At 43.4% G+C, this 23,795-nt stretch overlaps 1 protein-coding gene and 1 pseudogene across 4 annotated transcripts in view; one reads left to right on the top strand and one right to left on the bottom strand.

The window, feature by feature from the left end:
* polr3e (polymerase (RNA) III (DNA directed) polypeptide E) overlaps positions 1 to 18,886 on the top strand; it is a 24,797-nt gene extending 5,911 nt beyond the window's left edge. For 2 of the 4 annotated variants that reach the window (XM_071394068.1, XM_071394066.1), the window contains exons 2-20: positions 2,535 to 2,637; positions 2,777 to 2,827; positions 2,939 to 3,016; positions 4,791 to 4,906; positions 7,188 to 7,270; positions 7,407 to 7,564; positions 7,682 to 7,801; positions 7,899 to 7,984; positions 8,612 to 8,656; positions 8,747 to 8,838; positions 9,019 to 9,139; positions 9,367 to 9,448; positions 9,637 to 9,696; positions 11,057 to 11,214; positions 11,320 to 11,381; positions 11,456 to 11,937; positions 13,417 to 13,494; positions 15,833 to 15,958; positions 17,631 to 18,886. In XM_071394068.1, coding sequence (XP_071250169.1) covers positions 2,599 to 2,637; positions 2,777 to 2,827; positions 2,939 to 3,016; positions 4,791 to 4,906; positions 7,188 to 7,270; positions 7,407 to 7,564; positions 7,682 to 7,801; positions 7,899 to 7,984; positions 8,612 to 8,656; positions 8,747 to 8,838; positions 9,019 to 9,139; positions 9,367 to 9,448; positions 9,637 to 9,696; positions 11,057 to 11,214; positions 11,320 to 11,381; positions 11,456 to 11,937; positions 13,417 to 13,494; positions 15,833 to 15,958; positions 17,631 to 17,687 — 2,094 coding nt within the window. In that variant the 5' untranslated portion in view covers positions 2,535 to 2,598 and the 3' untranslated portion in view covers positions 17,688 to 18,886. Of the gene's footprint in view, positions 1 to 2,501; positions 2,638 to 2,776; positions 2,828 to 2,938; positions 3,017 to 4,790; positions 4,907 to 7,187; positions 7,271 to 7,406; positions 7,565 to 7,681; positions 7,802 to 7,898; positions 7,985 to 8,611; positions 8,657 to 8,746; positions 8,839 to 9,018; positions 9,140 to 9,366; positions 9,449 to 9,636; positions 9,697 to 11,056; positions 11,215 to 11,319; positions 11,382 to 11,455; positions 11,938 to 13,416; positions 13,495 to 15,401; positions 15,568 to 15,832; positions 15,959 to 17,630 lie in introns of those variants that run through there. The other 2 variants (XM_071394067.1, XM_071394069.1) reach the window with 2 other exon arrangements.
* Positions 18,323 to 23,795, bottom strand: LOC139571313 (protein NLRC3-like; annotated as a pseudogene).

Below are 23,795 nucleotides of genomic sequence, written 5' to 3'. Positions count from 1 at the left end.
CATCATTCTTAAATGGAAGAAGATTGGAACCACCATGACTCTTCCTAGAGCTGGCTGTTAGGCCAAACTGAGCAATCAGGGGAGAATGGCCTTGGTCAAGGAGGTGACCAAGAACCTGATGGTCACTTTGACAGAGCTCCAGAGTTCCTCTGGAGATGGGATAACCTTATAGGAGAACAACCATCTCTGCAGCACTCTACCAGATCAGGCCTTTATGGTAAAGTGGCCAGACGGAAGCCACTCTTCAGTAAAAGGCACATGACAGCTCGCATGGAGTTTGCCAAAAGGCACCTAAAGACTCTGACCATGAGAAACAAGATTCTCTGGTCTGATGAAACCAAGATTGAACCCTTTGGCCTGAATGCCAAGCGTCATGTCTGGAGGAAACCTGGCACCATCCCTACGGTGAAGCATGTTGGTGGCAACATCATGCTGTGGAGATGTTTTTCAGCGGCAGGGACTGGGAGACTAGTCAGGATCGAGGCAAAGAAGAACCAAGCAAAGTACAGAGAGATCCTTGATGAAAACATGCTCCAGAGCGTTCAGGACCGCAGACTGGGGTGAAGGTTCACCTTCCAACAGGACAACGACCCTAAGCATACAGCCAAGACAATGCAGGAGTGGCTTCAGGACAAGTCCATGCATGTCCTTGAGTGGCCCAGCCAGAGCCTGGACTTAAACCTGATCGAACATATCTGGAGAGACCTGAAAATAGCTGTGCAGCAATGCTCCTCATCCAACCTGACAGTGCTTGAGAGGATCTGCAGAGAAGAATGGGAGAAACTCCCCAAATACAGGTGTGCCAAGCTTGTAGCACAATACCCAAGAGGACTCTGATGCTGTAATCGCTGCCAATGGTGCTTCAACAAAGTACTGAGTAAAGGCTCTGAATACCTATGTAAATGTGATATTTCTGTTTTTTATTTTAAATAAATTTGGTAGAATTTATAAAAACCTGTTTTTGCTTTGTCATTACGAGGTAGTGTGTGTGGATTGATGGGGGGGGGGGGGAACAATTGAATACATTTTAGATTGAGGCTGTAACGTAACAAAATGTGGAAGAAGTCAAGGGGTCTGAATACTTTCTGAAGGAACTGTATATGATTGAATGTTTCTGTTTAGCCTGCCGGTACAGTGCATTCAGAAAGTATTCAGACCCCTTTTTCCAAATTCTGTTCTAAATGGATTAAATTGGTTTTTTTCTTCGCAATCTACACACAATACCCTATAATGACAAAGCAAAAAAAGGTTTTTTACATAAGTATTCATAGGCCTGATTGGTTGAGTGCTGCTGAGGTTTCTAGAAGGTTTTCCAATGTCAACAGAGGAACTCAGGAGCTCTGTCAGTGCACCAGCCTGACCAAGATCCTTCTCCCCCGATTGCTCTAGGAGTCTTGGTGGTTCCAGACTGCTTCCATATAAGAATGATGGAGGCCACTGTGTTCTTCTGGGCCTTCAATGCTGCAGACATTTTTTTGGTACCCTTCCCCAGATCTTTGCCTCAATACAACCATGATTCAAAAATGTAATTTACTGACAGAGATGGCTATTGAAACACATTGACATTTACAGTAGCCGGCTAGGCTAGTCAAACGGACTTTTTGCTAGCTTTCAATAAATTGGCTAAGTGGTCAAGACAATTTGTATTGCATGCTGCATATTTCAAGTGCACTCAAACAGATATTTATCTTATTTCAGTCTGGGAGCTAGCTATATCTGTTCCTCTTCATCAGACAGCAGCTTGCGTTTTCAGAAGAAGCTGTTTACGTTTTAGATTGAAGCAGGCCATTGGCTGCCTTCATCCCGGGGTGTATGTACAGGATTTCTGATTGGTTCCAAGTTTAGCTGTTCGGCAAATTTGCCTGAGCAGACAGTGTTAGAAATATACTTTTTATGTGCAAGAATTTAAGATGCCAACAAATTGTATAGTCATCATAAGAATGTTTTACTGTCATATACCAAAAAATGTGCTCCTCCCTTGACGGGGTTCGATCAACTTCAAGTTTTTCAGCTTCGGCATACCACTTATACACGTTACATCATTGCACAAGTGTTAGCTAGCAAGCTAGATGGCTAAAATAGCCATGTTGCTGATGTGATGTGTCTGTCTAACGAGCTCGATGGTACTGGAATGTCGGCGTTTTGAATGATGTATTGACTGCTAGCTAGATAGCCAGTGTCACTGTTTCTGGCTCACGTAACGTTAGCTATTAACAATTCCTTTAACGTTAGATTTCCAATTTGTAAGTCGCTCTGGATAAGAGCGTCTGCTAAATGACTTAAATGTAAATGTAAATTTACTTACTGTCCTATTACGTCACCATATTTTGGCAGCATCACTCGGTCACTCACTCACATCAGACAATAGTCACAAGCAGAGTTATAAAAATGAGCTGTGTGTGGTCAAAAGACCAAATGGAGAATAATTGCTCAGAATTGGCCAACCTGGCTCAACACAGCCATAGTAATGAGTAGTGACACTGTATTACGTTGCTACTTAGGTTGTCGGTCACTCAGCATCACTGTTATCCTAGGTTGGCTCTCCGGAGGTCTCCTGCTGCTCTTCTGTGACATCTCCCCCAGCCCCCTCCCCTCACCATGGCCAGCGGGGAGGACGATGACCCCATCATACAAGAGGTGAGTGACCAGTTTCCCCAGCACTCCTGTTTACCAGTCTGTTTCTTCCCAAACCTAGGTTTTATTGTCTTGGTGAGAAAGAGAAAAGTGATGGAAAGAATATGAACCTAAGATTCCTCTCTCTTTCTGTGTCTTTTAGATTGATGTATACCTGGCCAAAAGCCTTGCGGACAAGCTCTATCTGTTCCAGGTAAGTTCTGCATCTACTCTGCAACAAGCTGTATGGATTTGATATGTTCCTGGTTAAGATTTTGTACAGCTATCTAATCTTCAGTTTGCTTGTTTTTTTTCTCCTTCATAGTATCCAGTACGCCCTTCCTCTATGACCTATGATGATATCACTCATCTGTCTGCCAAGATCAAGCCCAAGCAGCAGAAGGTGTGACGGGGCTCCCTTGTTTAAGAGATTTCCATCTCATATGGATATCCATCTCATTTGGACACCTACTCATTCCAGTTGTTTTTCTTAATTTTTTTACTATTTTCTACATTGTAGAATAATAGTGAAGACATCAACATTATAAAATAACACATGGAGTCATGTAGTTACCAAAAAAGTGTTAAACAAATCTAAATGTATTTTCTATTTTAGATTCTTCAAAGTAGCCACCCTTCTTCATGAGTTAGTCATTTCAATTAACAGGTGTGCCTTGTTAAAAGTTCATTTTCAATGCGTTTGAGCCAGTCAGTTGTTGGTCCATATTATGGCAAGAACAGCTCAAATTATTATAAATTCTTATTTTTTTATTTAACCTTTTTATTTAACTAGGCAAGTCAGTTAAGAACAAATTCTTATTTACAATGACAGCCTACCGGGGAACAGTGGGACTTGTTCAGGGCCAGAACGACAGATTTTTACCTTGTCAGCTCGGGGATTCGATCCAGCAACCTTTCGGTTACTCCCAACGCTCTAACCACTAGGCTACCTGCCGCCCCAAATAAGCAAAGAGTAACGACAGTCCATCATTACTTTAAGACATGAAGGTCAGTCAATGCGGAAAATTTTAAGAACTTTGAACGTTTCTTGAAGTTCAGTCGCAAAAACCATCAAGCGCTATGATGAAACTGGCTCTCATGAGGACCGCCACAGGAAAGGAAGACCCAGAGTTACTTCTGCTGCAGAGGATAAGTTCATTAGAGTTACCAGCCTCATAAATTGCAGCCCAAATAAATGCTTCAGAGTTCAAGTAACAGACACATCTCAAGGAGGAAACTGCGGGAATTAGGCCTTCATGGTCGAATTGCTGCAAAGAAACCACAACTAAAGGACACCAATAAGAAGACTTGCTTGGGCCATAAAACATGAGCAATGGACATCAGACCGGTGGAAATCTTTCCTTTGGTCTGATGAGTCCAAATGTGAGATTTTTGGTTCCAACCACCGTGTCTTTGTGAGAAGCAGAGTAGGTGAACGTATGATTTCCGCGTGTGGTTCCCACCGGGAAGCATGGTGGAGGTGGTGTGATGGTGCTTTGCTGGTGACATTGTCAGTGATTTATTTAGAATTCAAGGCACACTTAACCAGCATGGCTACCACAGCATTCTTCAGCGATACGCTATCCCATCTGGTTTGTGCTTTGTGGGCCTATCATTTGTTTTTCAACAGGACAATGACCCAACACACCTCCAGGCTGTGTAAGGCTATTTGACCAAGAATGAGAGTGATGGAGTGCTGTATCAGATGACCTGGCCTCCACAATCACCTGACCTCAACCCAATTGAAATGGTTTGGGATGTGTTAGACCGCAGAGTGAAGGAAAAGCAGCCAACAATTGCTCAGCATATGTGGGAACTCCTTCAAGGCTGTTGGAAAAGCATTCCTCGTGAAGCTGGTTGAGAGAATGCCAAGAGTGTGCAAAGCTGTCATCATGGCAAATGGTGGCTACTTACAAGAATCTAAAATTAAAATATATTTTGATTTGTTTAACACTTTTTTTGGTTACTATATGATTCCATGTGTTTCATAGTTTGATGTCGTCACTATTATTGTACAATGTAGAAAATAGTAAAAAATTAAGAAAAACCCTTGAATTAGTAGGTGTGTCCAAACTTTTGACTGGTACTGTATGAAGGCCAAACCATATTATCCATCTTCCCTAGCCTGTCCTATTATTAAACAATATTCTCAGTTTATCATTTGTGTCTTTGTGTAGGTGGAGTTGGAGATAGCCATCAACACTCTGAGTCCTAACTACTGTCGAAGTAAAGGCGAGCAGATCGCCCTCAATGTGGACGGAACTACCTCAGAGGACTCCAACACCTACTCTGTGTGAGTGCACTACATACAGTGGTTGCTCCACTGAAAGTTTTGCGATTATGCTGTGGTACTTAGAGGTAATTTGTGGTTTAGTACGGTACCCTGCGTCACCACTTCATTGCTCCAGACCAGCACATGGTGGAGTTAGAGCACTGATTATGCTTTGGGGTCCTACTGTGTCTCTAACTGACAATGAATGGGCGGCATAAACCTACATAGAAACTGATAATTGTGCACAACTTCAGTATTACTTACTAAAACTGTTGTTACACTAAGGTTTTTATTTTATTTTGTTAGGATTATTTTGCTCTTACTGTAGTACTGTAGACCACTCCCGTCCGGGCACGTTATACAGCACCTGAGTGGTGCAACGGTCTAAGACACTGCATAGCAGTGCAAGCTGTGTTGCTACAGATGCTGGTTCAATACCTGTGCCGGCCTCGACTGGGAGACCCATGAGATGACTAGGTTTTTGGTTTCTCTCCCTCTAAAAACAGAAATGAATCATTCTAAATAACAAACTGGCTTTATTTACAAATTAGTAGCAATGTCTCACCCCATGTTCAATAATGGCCTTTTTCTCCCTCATTTTACGTTATTTGAAAACAAAATCATCTCCAAAATATATTTTTTTAAACAAAGCGATTCATTATTTATTATTAATTTAGAATGATATAAAAGCCCCTTGGATATTCTCACAGATATATTATTAACCCTGTTATTAGCAGGACAATATATATTGGTCATGGCTCCCGAGTGGCGCACAAATGGGATTGCCTTGCAGTTCTCCAGCTGTATCCACGGAAAGTGCGCGAGGTTCAAGGGATGAGGGCAGGGGGCACGGGATGAGCCGCAGAGTCGTCGCGCACAGAAGACAGACTTAGCCCATGGGGAACGGAGGAGGAGAGGTGGACCCCCGCCACACTGGGTAGCACAGAGCAACACTATAAGGGGCGTTGCACTAATAATAGTGCTGACTAGAGTAACGTTCCTGCTGTTCTAGCAGGTAGCTGGTCAATAGACTTGCCAAGATGGAGGGTAGGAGGATAATTCTATTGTCAAATGTTTTTCTAAGTTAGGTTCTATGTAGTAGTAATAATAATAATATGTATCACATCCGACTGTGATTGGGAGTCCCATAGAGCGGTACATAATTGGCCCAGTGTTTCTCGCCCTCTAAAAACAGAAAAAAATGTTTTGGTCTTTATTCAGATTACTATCGCTCACTTGCGTTTTTTTGAAAACGAAGCAACCTCAAAAATATTTGGATCAAAATAAATAAGTCCCAACATTCTTTCTGATAGTCTTTAATAAATGCATGTTTTGGTTATCCTGACCTGGACACCATGTACAGTATTATAATAGCCTGTTATCGGCTAGTAGCAGGACAATGTACCTTTACCAACACCTCTCTGTATTTTGATACTTTGTGGATGGGGCCTCTCTTGCTACAAATACCCTTGCCGGCCGCCACTGGGAGACCCATGAGGCGGCTTTTGGTTTTAATTTAGAATCCTCCAATCCTCTATATGTAATTATGGTCGGAGAGTCACCGCATATTTTTCAATATACTGTAGGCCTACTGTAGGCGACACGAGTCTCGCTAGTGTTGTGTAATGTGCTGTTAAAAGTGGTGTAGGTCTTATTTATTTAAAGAGCATATTGAAGTTAGAAGCAATAGCCTACAACTATTTTCTCACCGTTTCGCGCTGCTCTGAGACAAGCATGGGGGACGGGTCTTGATAAATCAATGAGATTTTTATTTTGACTGAATCTCCGTTTGGGTATTAGTTAGGGTGTTGAAATGTTATGCTCTTAGTGTAACCTTTATTTAACTAGGCAAGTCAGTTAAGAACAAATTCTTATTTACAAGGACAGCCTACTCCTTCCCCACCGCCAGGGAATTGAACCCCGGTCTCCCGTGTGCCCGCATGACACAGGGATCATTTAGCTCAATAGCCCAGCACTGTAGCCTACTCCCGACCGTCACGTTGTACAGCACCATATTTTACATTCCATCCTAACGGAAACCCAGAGGGTTTTTCTTGGAGTAGAAACACCATAATATTAATCAAATGAATTAAGCAAAATTTCTTAATCAGTCCCATATACTATGTATATAAATGTAAATATCCTGCGGGCCAGATTGAATTGGCTCATATGCTGCCCACCCATGACTTTGTACACGTTGTGTTGGTTCATTTCTTAGTACTCGGTGTTAGTCTCATTTGTGTATGTCATCTGTCATATGCTGTGTCTGTGACATGCTGGTCATTGATCAATCTCGTTGCAGGAAGATGATGGACAAGCAGACGTTCACATCCATCCAGTCCACGACCAACACCTCCAGATACGCTGCTGCCATCTTCAGGAAAGGTAGCTGTGTTTCTGTACATTCATATCCATCAGCACTGTCATTGCTCTCCTGCGTGTGTTCATGTTAGTCTTGATATCTAAATGTTTGTCTCTGACTCGGTGTGATGTCACTGACGGGTGTTGATGATGTCATCAGGTGAGCTCCACATCACGCCGCTGCAGGGCATCCTCCAGATGCGACCCAGCTTCTCCTATCTGGACAAGGCTGACTGCAAACACAGAGAGCGGGAGGCTGCTAACGAGGGGGGAGACTCCTCTCAGGATGAGGCAGAGGAAGATGTCAAGGCCGTCACTGTAAGGAAACACACACACAATAACAGTTCACACAATGGCTCTCTTAAATCAATTGTTGAGCTCTGTTTTCTTTGTCAGTATTGGGATGGTCAAATTAAACCTGTCTCTTTCCTTTAGGTGAGGTTTTCCCGTCCTGAGTCGGAGCAGGCTCGTCAGAGGCGTATCCAGTCGTACGACTTCCTTCAGAAGAAACAGGCAGAGGAATCTTGGGTTCACCTGCACTACCACGGCCTCAATGTAAGGAGGCGCTATCACACACTGTTTTATGTGACCTCTGTTCATCCAAGTCACAGCCAATCTCAACTCAACACCTACTTTGTGTGTGTGTGTTTAGGACGGGCGTTCGGACCACGAGAGGCAATACCTGTACTGCCAGGCTATGGGAGGTTCCGAGAACACAGAACTGGTGAAAACTCCAAAGTGAGTACTAACACGTAGTGTCCCTATTTGAAAGTGGCTTCTTTTGTTTAATTTTTGTGCCGTTTTGGTTTTTTGAACTGTCAAGTTGCTTTTGTGTGTCATTCCTTCTCTCTCTTCCCTCCTGCTCCCTTTATTCATCCCTCTCTTTTCTCCTTCTCCCTTTATTCATCCCTCTCTTTTCTCCTGCTCCCTTTATTCATCCCTCTCTTTTCTCCTGCTCCCTTTATTCATCCCTCTCTTTTCTCCTGCTCCCTTTATTCATCCCTCTCTTTTCTCCTGCTCCCTTTATTCATCCCTCTCTTTTCTCCTGCTCCCTTTATTCATCCCTCTCTTTTCTCCTGCTCCCTTTATTCATCCCTCTCTTTTCTCCTGCTCCCTTTATTCATCCCTCTCTTTTCTCCTGCTCCCTTTATTCATCCCTCTCTTTTCTCCTGCTCCCTTTATTCATCCCTCTCTTTTCTCCTGCTCCCTTTATTCATCCCTCTCTTTTCTCCTGCTCCCTTTATTCATCCCTCTCTTTTCTCCTGCTCCCTTTATTCATCCCTCTCTTTTCTCCTGCTCCCTTTATTCATCCCTCTCTTTTCTCCTGCTCCCTTTATTCAACCCTTTCCCTCTTTTCTCCCTCAGGGAGTACCTGGCCATGCTCATGCCTCCTGTCGCAGAGGAGAAGATGTAAGTCAAACTTGCATGGTGTGTAATGTATTAAGCCATGTAACATTTCAGGTATGAAACTGATGAGTCCTTGGTGTGTGTGTGTGTCAGTGTGAGGCCCGTAGGTCCCAGTAACATGCTGTCCATGGCCCAGCTCCGGACGCTGCCGCTTGGTGACCAGATCAAGACCCTGATGAAGAACGGTACACTAACCTTACTTTTGCTCCAATAAATCTTTATTTTCCCCAAGGGAAATGTTTTCAAATCAAATTTATTTGTCACATGTGCCGAATACAACTGGTGTAGACTTAACTGTGAAATTGTTGCTTACGAGCCCATGTTCTCCATCTTATTCTTTCCATCATTTCTCTCTTCCCCTCTAGTTAAGGTGATGCCGTTTGCCAACCTGATGGGTTTGCTGACCCCTGGGACAGACTCCACTGCAGTGCTGCGCTGCATCCAGCAGGTGGCGCTACTGGTGCAGGGCAACTGGGTGGTCAAAAGGTGAGACAAGCAGAGCAGGATTGTGGCGGACCAGGTTTACAGATCCAAATTAAATAGATCCAAAAAAGTCTTCCTTCTTCTGGTTTAATTATTCAAAATCTAAATGTGTGATTTCATGAACAAAGATTATGCTTGGATACTTAAAAAAAAAAAAAAAAGTGAACTATTGTCCCAGAAATATTTCAGGTCATGTCCCTGAAAGCAGTTGAACTCTTTTGTTCCTTCAGTGACGTGCTGTATCCTAAGAACAGCTGTAGTGCCCACAGTGGTGTGCCTGCTGAGGTGCTGTGTCGAGGAAGAGACTTTGTGGTGAGTCACACTTTTTATACCCCTACCATATCTCCGAGCAGATCTTCCTGCACAGGTCCACAGTACAATTGTGCATGTTCATTGACAAGAGGTTCAAATTTCAAGACTTCATGGTGAAATTTAAACGGGAATAGAAACATGTTTTGTGTATATATGTGTGTGTTTTATGTTCTTGTTTCTCTTCTCAGATGTGGAGATTCACTCAGGATCGCTCGGTGATGAGGAAGGAGATTGCAGCCATCATCAAGGTAATCATCAACTGTTTAAACAGTTCACTGCACCAGGAGGTGCTACTGAAGCCACCTGCAGTGTCTCACACCTGGCCAAAGATGCCCAATTCAAATACCACTTTATTTAAAGTATATGGTGTAACACACTTCACAAGTGTTCCTATAAGTCAATCAATCAAATTATTTATAAAGCCCTTACATCAGCTGATGTTTCAAAGTGCTGTACAGAAACCCAGCCTAAAACCCCAAACAGCAAGCAATGTAGGTGTAGAAGCACGGTGGCTAGGAAAAACTCCCTAGAAAGGCCAGAACCTAGGAAGAAACCTAGAGAGGAACCAGGCTATGAGGGGTGGCCAGTCCTCTTCTGGCTGTGCCGGGTGGAGATTATAACAGAACATGGCCAAAATGTTCATAGATGACCAGCAGGGTCAAATAATAATAATCACAGTGGTTGTCAAGGGTGCAACAGGTCAGCACCTCAGGACTAAATGTCAGTTGGCTTTTCATAGCCGATCATTCAGAGTATCTCTACTGCTCCTGCTGTATCGAGAGAGTTGAAAACAGCAGGTCTGGAACAGGTAGCACGTCCGGTGAACAGGTCAGGGTTCCATAGCCACAGGCAGAACAGTTGAAACTGGAGCAGCAGCATGGCCAGGTGGACTGGGGACAGCAAGGAGTCATTAGGCCAGGTAGTCCTGAGGCATGGTCCTAGGGCTCAGGTCCTCCGAGAGAGAAAGAATCGAGAGAGAGAGAGAAAGAATTAGAGAGCATACTTAAATTCACACAGGACACCGGATAAGACGGGAGAAATACTCCAGATATAACATTTACATTTAAGTCATTTAGCAGACGCTAGCCCCCCGAGACAACCTACTGCAGCATAAATACTGGAGGGTGAGACAGGAGGGGTCGGGAGACACTGTGGCCCCACACCACTAGTGGGATATCTTCAACCACCAATTTACCATCTTGAGACAAGGCCGAGTATAGCCCACAAAGATCTCCGCCACGGCACAACCCAAGGGGGGTGCCAACCCGGACAGGAAGATCATGTCAGTGACTCAACCCACTCAAGTTTAAGTTTGTTCCTCCCCTCAGTAACAGTTACCCCCAGAGGGTGTTACTAAACATCTGTCCCCCCCAATACGTTACCTCCAGAGCAGTTGAAGCTGGTGGGAGGAGCTATAGGCGGATGGGCTCATTGTAATGGCTGGAATGGAATTATGGAACGGTATCAAACAAATGGAAACCACATGTTTGACTTTGTTCCATTTATTCCACTCCACCGTTACAATGAGACTCTCCTCCTATAGCTCCTCACACCAGCCTCCTCTGCTCCAGAGGGTGTTGCTAACTATTTGTCCTCCGTTATTTCCAGCTCCCCCCGGAGGACGTGAAGGACTTCCTGGAACATATGGCGGTGCCTCGTATCAACCGTGGCTGGGAGTTCCTGTTGCCAAGCGACGGCGCCTTCATCAAGAAGCACCCTGACGTGGCCCAGCGGCAGCACATGCTGTGGATGGGGATACAGAGCAAGTAAGACATGACATACGCAAACACACACATTATCACTCACTGTTTCCCTTGGTAAGGTAACATGGACAGAGATTGTTGATTTTATGTTTCATGTTTTGTTTGCAGATTGGAGAAGGTCTTCAACTTTTCTAAGGATGACCTGGTATCCAAAAAGGACCTAGAAACAGGTGTGTGTGCTTATAGCAGCGTAATGTGTTTTATAATTGTCTCTAGCTGAAAACTGTTTCTCTGTCCGTTACAGAAACTGTGCACGTGAGTGGCGAGCAGCGGCTGAAGGCTGCCCATGAACGTGCACGGCATAACCAGCCCTCTCTTGAGAAGGACCTGAGCGCTCGTCGACAGGGTGGCGCCGGGGGGAGTGGCGGAACTGGGGTTCGGGTCAAAGAAGAACCCGTCAGTGAAGACGAACCCATGGACTCGTGCTCATCCGTGCACCCTAATGGTTTGGGTAACGGTTACCCCTCATCCTCCGCTACCTGCCCCGCCTCGAACCCTCGTAACGGGCACGGCGGGACCCCCACTCCCTCACCGTCCCCTGAGCTGAGGGACTTTGTGTGGAACACGTTCAGGAAGCAGCACGTGCTGACGCTGAGCGAAGTCAAGAGGCTGTTCAATCTCCACCTGGCCTCCCTGCCTCCCGGACACAGCCTGTTCCACTCCATCTCAGACCGCCTGCTACAGGATACTATACTGATGAGCCAATGCAAACAGATACTGGTGCCTGTGAGTATTAGACCCTATCCCTGCTGCATGACTACCACCCCACCAGGGCTACCTCAGGTTTTGGGTTTTGAAACTGGCATTAGATGGGGATAGGGGGTTGGGGTCAGTTCCCCTGAAAAACAGACAACCCCCTGTGGTACTGGAGAATTTCAGTTAAAGATCGGCCCAGTCTTCCACCCGGTGAGTAAGTCTGGATATCCAGAGATAAAGATCCTCTCCTTGGACTAAAGAGATCAGCTTTTGGCTCCCGGCCAGATTAAACTCAGCCTGCCCGGGTTCTCTTCTCCGCTGCAATGATGGTCTCTTGCTTGCCTCAGGAGTGCAGCTATCACATGTCCTAAACAGAACAACAAACTAACGGTGGTTTTGGTGTGTGATCTATCCCTGTAGCAGCACACCGGCTTTACTCCTGAGGGTAGTAGGTAGGAAGTAGAGTGAAAGCAGTGAGGCGATGGAGGGTTGGCCTTCTCAGGTTCAGCTCTCTGAATAGAGCCTGATGGCTGTGTGATTGTAGAATCTAACTGTTCAATTTTATTACACCCCACCAGCCTACACTGTACCTTAGGGGAAGCCTACATTTTCCTAATGAGGTGTGGCTCTTTAAACGTTGCTCTCATGGTTGTCTTAATGCCATAGTACGCATCAGAGAAGTAGTTGAATTTACATTGTTAGCATTAATACCCATGACACTGTTACCTATTGTATTCAGGTCTGAGACACTGCTACCTATTGTATTCAGGTCTGAGACACTGCTACTTATTGTGTGGATAAGGAGCTAGTCTCCTCCCTTTTGAGTATCAAATCCCCCCTTTTAACCTGGCTTAGGTTCTTATCCCCCTTGCGCTCCTCGGGATGTTGTAGGATTTAGATCCTGGAAGGAGGAATGAGGTAGGGAGGTATGGGGAGGGGTTGGATGGAGGAAACTGTCCACTGTTAAATAGCTTCTATTATTGGCTGAGAGCACAAAGCCTATTACCGTTCCAGGAGGAGTTAACCATTAAGCCCTGTGTAGAATTTGCCTGTACACACATCTAGGATCAGATCCCACTCCCCAAATACTGACTAAACAATAGTCAGATGAACGCAAAACTGACTTTGGATCAGCTTCGAGGGGCAACTTTATCCTATCCCAGCAGAGGTTAATGCTTTCTGGGAGTGGAGAGGGTTGAATCAGGGATTTGCTTAATGGTCTTGGGATGGATTAGAGATCCTGTTACATTTTACATGTTGGTCATTTAGCAGATGCTCTTATCAAGAGTGACTTAGTCATCTTCTTAACACAGCATGCCTGTTTTGTTGATTGGGAATAACTTAATCCAAAGTGTAGTTTCTTGTAATATAAGGTATCCCGTGTCTGTAAAGCCCAGTGCTATAAGACTCGGGTCACTGCAGTGGTTTCACTCCTGTCCCCTCTCCTGCAGTTTCATCAGTTGTCTTTCTCCATGTATTTTCATCGGTTTGGTCTCTTTTTCCCTGTAGTTTCCAGCCCAGAGCACGGCAGCTGCGGATGAGCAGAAGGTGTTTGTTGTGTGGGAGACAGGAGAGACCTTCGACAAGGTAACAACACCTGGGTCAGGGTTCTTCTTCTAGTCAAGTCTGTAATAATTTTGTTTTCCTTTTCACTCATCATTCCACATGCCCACTGCACCCACTGGATGTAACCTGTGTTTTGAAGTCATGCAGAAATACTCTGATCACAAGTCTGCATGTCTTGGCCTGTACAGTGGCTTGTGAAAGTATTCACCCCCCTTGGCATTTTTCCTATTTTGTTGCCTTACAACCTGGAATAAAAATATTTTTTTGGGGGGGGTTGTATCATTTGATTTACACAACATGCCTACCACTTTGAAGATGCAAAATATTTTTTTATTGTGAAACAAACAAGAAATAAGACCAAAAAACTGACCTTGTTCGCATAACTATTCACCCCCCAAGTCAATACTTTGTAGAGCCACCTTCTGCAGCAGTTACAGCTGTAAGTCTCTTGGGGTATATCTCTATAAGCTTGGCACATCTAGCCATTGGGATTTTTGCCCATTCTTCAAAGCAAAACTGCTCCAGGTCCTTCAAGTTGGATGGGTTCCGCTGGTATACAGCAATCTTTAAGTCATATCACAGATTCTCAACTGGATTGAGGTCTGGGCTTTGACTAGGCCATTCCAAGACATTTAAATGTTTCCCCTTAAACCACACGAGTGTTGCTTTAGCAGTATGCTTAGGGTCATTGTACTGCTGGAAGGTGAACCTCTGTCCTAGTCTCAAATCTCTGGAAGACTAACAGGTTTCCCTCAAGAATATCCCTGTATTTAGCGCCATCCATCATTCCTTCAATTCTGAACAGTTTCCCAGTCCGTGCCGATGGAAAAACAGCCCCACAGCATGATGCTGCCACTACCATGCTTCATTGTGGGGATGATGTTCTCTGGGTGACGAGAGGTGTTGGGTTTGCGCCAGACATAGCATTTTCCTTGATGGCCAAAAAACTAAATTGTAGTCTCATCTGACCAGAGTACCTTCTTCCATATGTTTGGGGAGTCTCCCACATGACTTTTGGCGAACACCATACGTGTTTGCTTATTTTTTTCTTTAAGCAATGGCTTTTTTCTGGCCACTCTTCCGTAAAGCCCAGCTCTGGAGTGTACGGCTTCGTGGTTCAATGGACAGATACTCCAATCTCCGCTTTATAGCTTTGCAGCTCCTTCAGGGTTGTCTTTGGTCTCTTAAATTTTTTGTTTGTTGCATTTTCCAATTAAGAACATTCAAAACAAAAATGAAAAGATATTAGTGACAGTAACAGATGAGCATAATATTTTTTTTTTTAATTATATATACAAAAATACAAAAGTCCTCTTTTTTTTTAAATTTATTAAACAAATAATGAGACATTGGATCATATCTTTGGTCTCTTTGTTGTCTCTCTGATTAATGCCCTCCTTGCCTTGTCTGTGAGTTTTGGTGGGCAGCCCTCTCTTGGCAGGTTTGTTGTGGTGCCATATTCTTTCCATTTTTTAATAATGGATTTAACGGTGCTCCGTGGGATGTTTAAAATGTTCTGATATTTTTTTATAACCCAACCCTGATCTGTACTTCTCCACAACTTTGTCCTTGACCTGTTTGGAGAGCTCCTTGGTATTCATGGTGTCGCTTGCTTAGTTGTGTTGTAGACTCTGGGGCCTTTCAGAACAGGTGTGTATATTTAGAGATCATGTGACACTTAGATTGCACACAGGTGGACTTTATTTAACTAATTATGTGACTTCTGAAGGTAATTGGTTGCACCAGATCTTATTTAGGGGATTCATAGCAAAGGGGGTGAATACATATATTCACACACCACTTTTGTTTTTAATTATGACTCTTTTTTTTTGGAAACAAGTAATTCTTTTCATTTCACTTAACCAATTTGGACTATTTTGTGTATGTCCGTTACATGAAATCCAAATAAAAATCAATTTAAATTACAGGTTGTAATGCAACAAAATGGGCTCCCGAGTGGCACAGTGGTCTAAGACACTGCATCCCAGTGCAAGAAGCATCACTGCAGTACCTGATTCGAATCCAGGCTGTATCACATCCGGCCGTGATTGGGAGTCCCATAGGGTGGCGCACAATTGGCCCAGCGTCATCCGGGTTTGGCCGGGGTAGGCGGTCATTGTAAATAAGAATTTGCTCTTAACTGACTTGCCTAGTTAAATAAAGGTTCATATTTATTTTTGTATTTTTTTTTTTAAATATAAAAATAAATAGGAAAAACGCCAAGGGGATGAATACTTTTGCAAGGCACTGTACGCCCTCCCTTACTTAGTTTCAGAAATGTGGATGTGTTTGAGCTCCCTTTTCGTTTTTCTGCCTCTACATTTTAAAAGATCTTCATTATTGTTGTCATCCCCCCCAGCACCGTCAGGTCCTGTATGAGATCTTCATGAAGAACTACCGGGTAAGGAGGAACGTGATCCAGACCAGGCTGACGCAGGAGCTGGGAGACCAGACTACCAAGGCCGACATGGACCGCCTGCTCAAGGTACGACTTGCCTCAGAACAAAGTGTAGAACAGACTGCTGAACAGTATCTAGAACTGGCTTTAGAATGGGCTGTTAACCTCTCTAGGTAACGTCCCACCTCATCAACAGCCAGTGATACTGCAGGGTGCCATATTCAAAACAACAGAAATCCCATAATTTAAATTCCTCAAACATACAAGTATTTTACACCATTTTAAAGCTACACTTGTTGTAAATCCAGCCAAAGTGTCCGATTTCAAAAAGGTTTTACGACGAAAGCACACCAAACGATTATGTAAGGTATGAGCCAAGTCACAGAAAAAGACAGCCATGTTTCCAGCTAAAGAGAGCATTTACAAAAAGCAGAAATAGAGATAAAATGAATCACTAACCTTTGATAATCTTCATCAGATGACACTCATAGGACTTCATGTTACACAATACATGTATTTTATGTTCGGTAAAGTTCATATTTATATCCAAAAATCAGAGTTTAGGCAAGACGCTACTGTATCAATTGGCAAAAAGCCTGAGAAAATGCATAGCGCCACATTAAAATGAATGACTATGAAAATCACTATAAAATCAAACTTTCATTAAATCACACATGAAAGATATCAAATTAAAGCTCCACTGGTTGTGAATCCAGCCAACATGTCAGAATTCAAATAGGCTTTTCAGCGAAAGCATACGATGCTATTATCTGAGCATAGCACCATTGTAAACAAAAGAGAAAACATTTCAACCCTGCAGGAGCGACACAAAACGCAGAATAAAAATATAATTCATGCCTTTGACGAGCTTCTGTTGTTGGCACTCCAATATGTCCCATAAACATCACAAATGGTCCTTTTGTTCGATTAATTCCGTCGATATATGTCCAAAATGTCAATTTATTTGGCGCGTTTGATCCAGAAAAACACCGGTTCCAACTTGCTCAAACATGACGACAAAATATATCAAAGGTTACCTTTAAACTTTGCCAAAAAATGTCAAACTACTTATGTAATACAACGTTTGGTATTTTTTAACGTTAATAATTGATACAATTGAAGACGGGATGATATGTGTTCAATACAGGATTAAAACGATATGTAGTATGCCTTCTGTTTGATTGAAACGCATGTCTAGGACACCAGGAGTGCCTCGACTTCAAGATGGCCGTATTTCTTCATTACATAAAGGAATAACCTCAACCTATTTCTCACGACTGTTGACATCCAGTGGAAGCCGTAGGAACTGCAAGCAAGTTGCTTAGAAATCTGGTGTCCCAATGAAAACTCATTGAAAAGACAGTGACCTCAAAAAAAGAAATCTGAATGGTTTGTCCTCGGGGTTTCGCCTGCTACTTAAGTTCTGTTATAGTCACAGACATGATTCAAACAGTTTTAGAAACTTCAGAGTGTTTTCTATCCAAATCTACTAATAATATGCATATCTTATCTCCTGGCGATGAGTAACTGGCAGTTGAATTTGGGTATGTTTTTTATCCAAACGTGAAAATGCTGCCCCCTACCCTAGAGAAGTTAACCAACTTTAGAATAGGTTCTGGAACCATCTTCAGAACCGGTTCTGGAATCTGCTCTAGAACTGGCATTGAGTAGCTGAGTGGGCTGTAGGAACACCATTTAGAACTGTCTGAAGAATCAGATGTGGTAATGTTAAACTGTCTGTTTGGTCCTGTCTATTTAGGAGTGCTGTGTGAGCTTAGGTGGGATGTGGTACCTCAAGGGTACCCAACAGTCCTGACAACATTGAGGACACGCCCCTGTGGCCGCCACCACCCAACCAAACCCACTCCCCCAGAGCTTAGTGGGAGAGCTCTGTACGGGGAGGCAGGGCAGTCAGACACACGAACCAATCGCAACCCTCCTGCCCCCAGCTCTCAGGACCTGGATTGGAGGACTGAGACGTCCATCTGCTCCTGTCAGAACATAATGCTTGTTATTGCAGCTGAATAAGACACTTGAGCATGGTCCAAATGGAGGCGGCCTGGTGGACAGAAGACCTTCCATATTCACAAGGGCTGGAGCAGGAGCACAGATGTCTGTGTATTCGAGTGAGACAATACTGAAAAACTAGATTTACAATGCTATTATTTCCCAATCTGTACTTTAGTAGCCCAAGAACAGCTCATTGTGCTCTAGCCCAGAACAGGTCAACTTGATTCAACTAATGTGGGTGGGCTGGTTAAGGTCTGAGCACAAATGTGCAGTCCTGGAGGTACTCGAAGAATGGATTAGGGAACACTACTATGCCATTGAGAACTAGACTATATTTTGAATTCATAAAGTGACGCTTTATTTTGTTTTTGAATTAACTTTATTTTACCAGACTGAGGGTAGTCTAAGGAGTTCAGTTCAGTCCTGTAGTTTTATCCTGACGGTGGCCTTTGGGGAAAAAAGAAACACATTTGAGTCATTTTACCATTCAGTTTAAGGCCTTAACTAGGGTAGCACATTGCTAGTTTGAGTTTAGTTTTTTCTATTCTTGTTCCTCTTTTCTTGACTTTCATTCAGGGAGAAGGGAGGAATGATAACTTTGGTTTGATATTCACTCCACGCACTGTCACTGATAAAGGCCATACAGAGCGATCAGCACAGCGATCAATCAATAGCTGGATCAACCTATATAGCAACAGGCACTTTAAACTACTGTTGTGAGTGAACTAAAAGCAGGAGTTTGCTTACAGGAGTGAATTGATGTTGAAGTGATCGCAATCATTTAAAACAAAACTGTTTTGACCTGAGGTTTTTTGTGCAAATCCTTGAAACTTAACCCAAAGTTTTACCATAAGGTGGAGGTGAATTTTACTTTCACACATTTATTTTATATTTGATACAGTTGAAAACTAGACAGTCAGGGCGGGTAAGGCCTGTTTCGAGTTGCAGAGAAGCACATGGAAGTGGAACTCATGGAAAATGTGAATTAAAAACTATTGAGAATGATTGGTTTGCGGTTATTGAATGTCTGGGAGATGAATTAAATTTACGTTTTGTTGAATTCAAAGGATGCTAATTCAACAAAAGTTCAAATATTGTTGGACATAGTTTTAGGCTGTGGAATGTTGTCCCACTCTTCAATGGCTGTGCGAAGTTGCTGGATATTCCAGGAATTGTGTACAGATCCTTGCGACATGGGGCCGTGCATCATGCTGAAACATGAGGTGATGGCGGCGGATGAATGGCACGACAATGGTCCTCAGGATCTCGTCACGGTATCTCTGAATTAAAATTGTGTTCATTGTCCGTAGCTTATGCCTGCCCATACCATAACCCCACCGCTACCATGGGGCACTCTGTTCACAATATTGACATCAGCTAACTGCTCGCCCACATGAAGCCATCTGCCCAGTACAGTTAAAACCGGGATTCATCGGTGAAGAGCACACTTCTCCAGCGTGCCATCGAAGGTGAGTATATGCCCACTAAAGTAGGTTACGACACCGAACTGCAGTCAGGTCAAGCCCCTGGTGAGGATGACAAGCACGCAGATGAGCTTCCCTGATGTTTTTTGACAGTTTCTGCAGAAATGTTTTGGTTGTGCAAACCCAGTTTCATAATTTGTCCGGGTGGTTGGTCTCAGACGATCTCGCAGGTGAAGAAGCCGGATGTGGAGGTCCTGGGCTGGCGTGGTTACACGTAGTGTGCGGTTGTGAGGCCGGTTGTACGTACTGCCAAATTCTCTACAACGAAATTGGAAGCGGCTTATGGTAAAGAAATTAACATTAAATTCTATGGCAACAGCTCTGGCAGACATTCCTACAGTCAGCATGCCAATTGCACACTTCTTACATCTGTGGCGTGTGACAAAACTGCACATTTTAGTGTGGCCTTTCATTGTCCCCAGCGCAAGGTGCACCTGTGTAATGATCATGCTGTTTAATCCGCTTCTTGACATCACACACCTGTCCGGTGGATGGATTATCTTGGCAAAGGAGAAATGCTCACTAACAGAAATGTGTGCACAAAATGAGAAAAATATGGAATCTTATTTCAGCTCATGAAACATGGGACCAACAATTTACATGTTCTGTTTATATTTTTGTTCAGTGTAGTATAATAAAAAAGTAGGAGCTGGCACATACATAGTCAGCACCTCCACACAAAATAATTTTCTCTTAACGGTGAATAAACTAAGCTACAAAAACAGTCGCACACTCCACATATAACCTCCCAGTAATTGATTGGGTAAAATAATGAGAGCAGTTCAGTCTCCAGGACTTGGCATTGCATCCTTGCCAGTTGTCATCAAACTTGTCTTTTCTATTGATTCCTTTGTATGCCACTCCTATACGACCCATTCCCCATTCCAGTCTGCCTCCCAGTAGCATCTCCCAAACAAACCCTCTCTACACAGCACTTGTTTTGAGTGGTCAAATCTTTCAGGATGGTTAGGATATGGCTTCTCCTCCCTCACCCTTGTCACCTTTCTGTTCCCTTCAGACAGCAAGAGCAGTCTGTGTGCTGTATTCGGCTCCAGTGTGAGCTCACAGTGATCTGATTGAAAATATGAAACTGGTTTAGGGAAAAAAACACCATTCACAGAACGTCTATCAGTTTTTTCCCACTCAACCCTGCACTGAATGTTAACTCGAATATGTATCGTTTTCCACAGGAGAAAAAAAATAGCCTTGTAAAATATGTTAGTTTTCTGATATTCAACCAAATTGGTTCTCAGTTTGTACTATTGTTTTGCTGACTTCAGAGCCATATTGTCCACATCAGACATGACTTATATTTCCTAAGCCTGAAGTTGAGCCTGCTCTTTTCAGCAATGTCCATTCTGTTGAAAAACAGACAATGATTTATTGGCACATGCAACCGGTAGGGGAAATATATTATTTTACAAAAATCGAATTCATTCACCCAACCACATTCATTTTTACTTTCGATTTTTCAGTTTACATCGTGGATCAGCCAGTAAAGCTGAGAACAGATTCACTCCTGAGTCTCCTGGGTAATTGAAGCTCAGGTCCAGCTCTCTTAGTTGCGAAGGGTTTGAACTGAGAGCTGAAGCCAGAAAAGTACAGCCTTCTTCTGTAACATTGCAACATGTCAACCTGCAAGAGGTAAAACAATCTGTAAAACTAATATTCCCTAAAAGCAAGACCTCAGAGTGTATCTTACATCCCATGTGTACTGACCTCTGAGTCTTCAGTTGACAGTGTAGATTTTCCAGTCCAGCAGAGAGCAGCTTAACTACTGAATCCAGCAGGTTATTGTGACTCAGGTCCAGCTCTCAGGTGTGAGGAGTTTGAGCTGAGAGCTGAGGCCAACGCTTCACAGCATTTCTCTGTGATGTAGCATCGATTCAGCCTAAAATACAAAATAGTTGATGGAATGTTTTTCACTGTTAAAATGACCAAGATATTGTAAAAATAATGATCTATCCCAGAACTGAATGAATATTGACTGTGGTATCTGTAGTTTACAGTGTGGATTCCCCAGTCCAACACAAAGCAGCTTCACTCCTGAATCCAGCAGGTTATTGCGACTCAGGTCCAGCTCTCTCAGGTGTGAGGAGTTTGAGCTGAGGCCAACTCTTCACAGCATCTCTCTGTAAGGTTACACTGATTCAGCCTGAAATACAAAATAGTGTTGAACAACAAACACATTGGGTTACTCAATCTGAGCAAGTAATTAAAACACCAGTATCATTTCATATTCTGTGATTTTGATCTGGTACTTACAGAGCTGTTCTGGATGCTTTGACTACTGGCAGCAGCCATAGAAAACCCTCCTCTGATGTTGAGTATTTCCTCAGGTCAAACACATCTAGCTCCCTTTCTGAAGACAGCAACACAAACAACAGAGCCGACCACTGTGCAGGTGAGTTTGCCTTCTGAGAGACTTCCTGATCTCAGGTAGCATTGGATCTCTTCCTCTAGAGAATAGTCATTAAGCTCATTTAGACAGTGGAACAGATTGATGCACCTATCTGGAGAGAGATTCTTTCTGATCTTCTTTTTGATGTACTTGACTGTTCTCTCCATGCTGGTTGAGCTGCTTCCTGATTCTGTCAGTAGACCGCGTGGGATAGTCTGATTAGACTCCAGCGAGAGGCCAAGAAGGAAGCGGAGGAATAGGTGCATATCTCCATTCTCACTCTGTAAGGCCTGATCAACTGCACTCCTGTGTAAGTCGGTCAAAGTTTTGTGTCCAAATGATGATTTTCTAAGCTTACTGGATAAGGATCTCTGTTGGACCAGTGGACTTTTGTCGCCATTCTTGAAAGTGAGAAACACATACAAAGCAGCAAGCAACTCCTGGATGCTCAAATACACAAAGCAGTACACCTTCCCCTGGTACAGTCCAGACTCCTCTCTGAAGATCTGTGTGCACAATCCTGAGTAGATTGATGCTTCTCTGATATCAATTCCACACTCGTTTAGATCTTCCTCATAGAATATTAGATTGCCTTTCTCTAGTTGCTGGAATGCCCGTTTTCCCAGCGACAGGATGCTCTCTCTCATCCACAGAGGATCTCCACTTCGCTCTCCAACGTACTTCTGATTCCACTGTTTGGTCTGAAAAATCAGGAAGTGCGTGCACATTTGAGTCAGAGTTTTGGGGATGTCGGCACTCACTGCTTCATCCAAAATTCTCTCTAGAACTGTGGCAGAGATCCAACATAGCACTGTTATGTGGCACATGATAAAGAGGCTCCTTGATGACTTCATGTGTGTGATGACTCTTTTGGCCAGGTTCTCATCATTGATTCTCTTCCGGAAGTACTCCTCCTTCTGAGGGTTGTTGAATCCTCATACCTCTGTCAGCAGGTCAATATACTGAGAATGGATCTGATTGGCTGCTACAGGTCGGGAGGTTATCCAGATAAGAGCAAAAGGAAGCAGATTCCCCTTGATGAGGTTTGTAAGCAGCACGTCTATCGAAGTGGACTCTGTGACGTCACAACAGCTCTTATTGTTCTGGAAGTCTCGAGGAAGTCTGCACTCATCCAGACCATTAAAGACAAACAAAACTTTGCACTTGTCATAGTCAGAGGAATCAACGTTTTTCATCATGATAAAATGACCAAGAAGCTCAATCAAACTGTGCTTGTTTCCTTTCATCAAACTCAGCTCCCGAAAAGGGAACGGGAATATGAACTGGATGTCTTGATTTGCTTTTCCTTCAGCCCAGTCCAGAATGAACTTCTGCACAGAGACTGTTTTTCCAATGCCAGTTACTCCCTTGGTCATCACACTTCTGACTGGTGTGTCTTGTCCAGGTAACGATTTAAAGATGTTGTTGTATTTGATTGGTGTCTCTTGTGTTGCTTGTCTCCTGGATGTTGTCTCGATCTGTCTTACTTCATGTTCACTGTTGACCTCTCCACTTTCACCCTCTGTGATGTAGAGGTCTGTGTAGATCTGGTTGAGACATCTTGTTGGATTTCCTTGATCCCCCGATTCCCTCAAATACATGTTCAAACTTCTTCTTCAAGGTAGATTTGAGTTTCTCGCCAGACCATAGCAAGCTCATCTAAAAACCAAACAAGTCATAAAACATTTAGGCTACATGTCAAAAGATATTTTATATGGTGGTTATGACTGCTCCAATCACAGATGTATAGCGACTGTTAGTAACTCTTCTCATCTGTGGAACCACATGGACAAGGTCAGAGGTTCCCAAACTGGTTTGCACCAGGGACCCCTTTTGTGATAGCAAATTCATCAGGGACCCCCTCATAATATCAGAACACAACTCCTACTTTAGAGTGAGATAAAAAACAGTTTTACTATGACTTCTGCGGTGCACGTCCGGACATAAAGTCTCGGGCCCTGGTAAAGAACATTTTTGCTAATTTATTAAAAATGAAAAACACTAATATTTTATATAAATACTCAGACCC

The sequence above is a fragment of the Salvelinus alpinus genome, chromosome 3, assembly GCF_045679555.1.
Source record: "Salvelinus alpinus chromosome 3, SLU_Salpinus.1, whole genome shotgun sequence".
Classification (NCBI taxonomy): Eukaryota; Metazoa; Chordata; class Actinopteri; order Salmoniformes; family Salmonidae; genus Salvelinus; species Salvelinus alpinus.
The sequence above is the reverse complement of the archived record's forward strand: the minus strand, read 5'-3'. Positions and strand labels throughout refer to the sequence as shown.